Source organism: Haplochromis burtoni, unplaced genomic scaffold, assembly GCF_018398535.1.
Source record: "Haplochromis burtoni strain Fernald_Lab_line unplaced genomic scaffold, NCSU_Asbu1 Contig_562, whole genome shotgun sequence".
Taxonomy (NCBI): Eukaryota; Metazoa; Chordata; class Actinopteri; order Cichliformes; family Cichlidae; genus Haplochromis; species Haplochromis burtoni.
Window position 1 is genome coordinate 284,690 of NW_024582923.1, and position 3,068 is coordinate 287,757.

Here is a 3,068-nt window from a genome sequence, read left to right on the forward strand (position 1 = left end):
ATCACGTCCTCTCCTCCACAAAGTTGTTACACACTGAAGGAACACAAGGTTCATCCAGGTGCACATGAAGGTTTATTGCGCTGAAACACAGCAAAACAGTTCAGTGTTACTGGCGGCTTCCATTGTAATTGGCCTGCGTTACTTTTGTGAGGGATTATTTTGGCAGTTACCCGTTTGGCTGAGCCGCCACCGCCACCTACTGGCGAAACTAAATATCGCCCTAACATCACATCAGGTGGGAGCAAATGAGCTTTTGGCTCTGTGCCATGATGCAAACTGTTGTCACAACAAATAGCAAAAAAAGGTGATTGGGGGGGGGGGGACTTGTTCTTAATGCTCAAAATACTCAGGGTGCCACAAAGAGTCCGATCTGTCATCCAGAAACGAACCTACACAATAACTGAAATCATAAAAATCTACCAATAAAACAGCAGTGATTTAATCACTTCTGTGGCGGCTGGGAAATGCATTTTTACAGCATTTAATCTAGTCATTACAAGATTCAGAGAGAAATTCTCTTTGAAAAATATAAACAGAATCAATTTCAGTTTTGTATCATCATGTTTTTTCTATGAAAAATCTGAAAAGTGGCAAATGGACCCGTTCTTTTACACTTCTTTATACTCAAGCACTCAAAGAGCTTTATATAAGTTTTGGGGGGGAAGCCTTTAGAGGTTTCTGTCCAACATTCACACGTTTGTACTCTGCTGAAAGTAACAATTCAGTATCTCACCCAAAAATGTTTTAGGGCAAACTGGTGGAGTAGGGCTTGAACCACCAACCTTCCAACTGGTAGATGATCTGCTCCGTCCTCTGAACTTCAGCTTCAGCGTGCGTTCTGGATCTTTACCAAACATTTTATGAGGTGTACAGATTATAGCTGCAGGTTCTATTTAAGATATTCGGTTTCTAAGACACGCATTTCATAGCATTATTACATTTATCTCTTATATTTACCACATTCCACACATGAAATTAAAACACAACACCATATTTTTTTAACCTATTTAAGTTTCTCAAATTATATGAAAACCCCAGAGAACATCTCAGAATTGTTCCTGGAAGTCCAGGAATTCTGTAAATCCAGTGTAGACAGCGGAGTCTGATTAGAATCTGCTATTCCATTAAATAATCTCCAAATTTGCACAAGACGGCTTTAGTTTTTATTTTTTCAGCTGCAGCCCCGAGTGTGTACTGGTCTGAGATCAGCTAAAGAACAAAAACAAATCAAATATGGGCTGAGTCTACCTTGATCCAATTTATATATTAATGCCTATAATACTTAATTGTTCTTAACCCTTTGAAACCTGAACTATAAAATCACTCTTTAATGTTTTGATAATGGAGTGTTTGCTGAACCTTCAGACAATACATAAAAAAATATCAACTTTTAATCTGTATATGAGTTTTAATTTGTATCACATTTGCTACATAAACCACATTTTTGCAATGTAGTCATTAAAAATGTGTCATGCACTTTATATGATTTTATGAGGTTAAAAAAAAGTCACACTGATGATGCAGAAGTCTTAAAAACTCACAAAAACACACAATTAGCTTTAAAGGGTTCAATTATTTCACGGCCAAAAGGTAAAAAAAAAGCAGCAAGGAATAAAGTTGCATGTAAGAATCTGTATTTATTACTGATGCGCATTCAGGAAACACAAAGGCGTCAGACAATTAATGAACTTGAGCTCCTGCTACTATTCGCACACAGAGATCTTCAAAGAATCGTACGGATGTTTTCTGGAAACTTGGTTTATCAGCAGACGGTGATTTTATACCTGTTGATATTTAGTCTGGAACATGTTCCCATCACAAGTTACCATGGCGATGCACAGCAGTAAGTATTAAACCAGCTGTGCAGCGCAGGGTTAGGCCCAGAGTTAACCCTGAAATTCTGCTTCACAGGCCTCAGATGTGATTTTCATCACCTTCCAGGATCAAGTAGGGAAATGTAGCTAGTTATGCAAATGTGTACATGACTACAGTGTGGAGTCACTTTACTTTAGCGTGGTTATAATCTGAGTGCTGACAGTACAGCTCATGTTTGGTGAGTTAACAACCTGCCATTTTTGAACCAGCCAACAAGCTTCAGTGAATTATTAAACTTAATGTGGAAAAAACTGCAATTCCTTTATTTACCAATTAAAAGTATTTAAAAATTTTTCCTGAATTATAAATATGTCTCTTCTAAACTAGTCTAAGAACTAAGAAGCAAAAATGAGCTGGTATCCGTGTGTCTCAGTCTCGGGCCCTATTGTTAGCATTACCTGATCACTTTACTAGTGCTTAAAATCCATGAACCAAAAGAAAATGGGCAATAGCGACAGATGTCTCTTTTCTATACCGTCTTTCAGCACCAACTAACCCTTTTCCCACTTCTGAACATTATGACCCTCAACTTCATCGATATAATGTAGCCATTTTTAAGTATGTACAATTGTCTCACACTTTCACGGTTGTACACACAGCAGGTTTAGATCACTTCAGTTTAATCAAATCTTCATCACATCCTATTCATATATTAAACTTTCCTCAAATGTCCATAAAGCTCACATCAGATTCACACACGATCTTAGCTGTTAAATGATCATTGGTGCTCGATGCTTGCTGGTGTTTAGTCAACAGATGATCTAAGCAAATAGTGTCAATCTCTGTGGTATCATACATCTAGAACAGCCTGCAGTACACAATGCTGCTTTTTATTTACAACAAACACTTTCATTTTCTCCTCAAGCTGCAGCAATGGAGGCGTCGTCCAACTGTCGACCCTGAGGCTGCGGAGAAAGACAGAAACGAGGCTTTAGCCCAACAAGCAAAACATCTCCACGGTTACCTTAGTGTTTATGGGTTTCTATGTGTGTTACCTTGACGAAGATTCGCTGGGGCAGGAAGCGTTTCAGAGCTTGAGTACCAAAGTTGGGGCAACGTGGCAGGCTGATGTTGAGCTGTGGTAGTGTTTGGTAACCAGCCATCAGTGGATAGTAGTTATACAGCATCTCCTGCTCTGAACTGGGGAGGATACGGAGACGCACCTACACACACACACACACACACACACGCAC

The 3,068-nt window shown here is 39.0% G+C and overlaps 1 protein-coding gene across 3 annotated transcripts in view; it reads right to left on the reverse strand.

Moving 5' to 3' along the window:
* Nucleotides 1–1,617: 1,617 nt before the first annotated feature.
* The window catches only part of trappc11 (trafficking protein particle complex subunit 11), a 14,506-nt gene continuing 13,055 nt past the window's right edge, over nucleotides 1,618–3,068 (reverse strand). For all 3 annotated transcript variants that reach the window (XM_005948276.3, XM_042214434.1, XM_042214435.1), the window contains exons 29-30: nucleotides 2,871–3,038; nucleotides 1,618–2,780 (exon numbers count right to left, since the gene is read on the reverse strand). In XM_005948276.3, coding sequence (XP_005948338.1) covers nucleotides 2,736–2,780; nucleotides 2,871–3,038 — 213 coding nt within the window. In that variant the 3' untranslated portion in view covers nucleotides 1,618–2,735. The remainder of the gene's footprint in view (nucleotides 2,781–2,870; nucleotides 3,039–3,068) is intronic.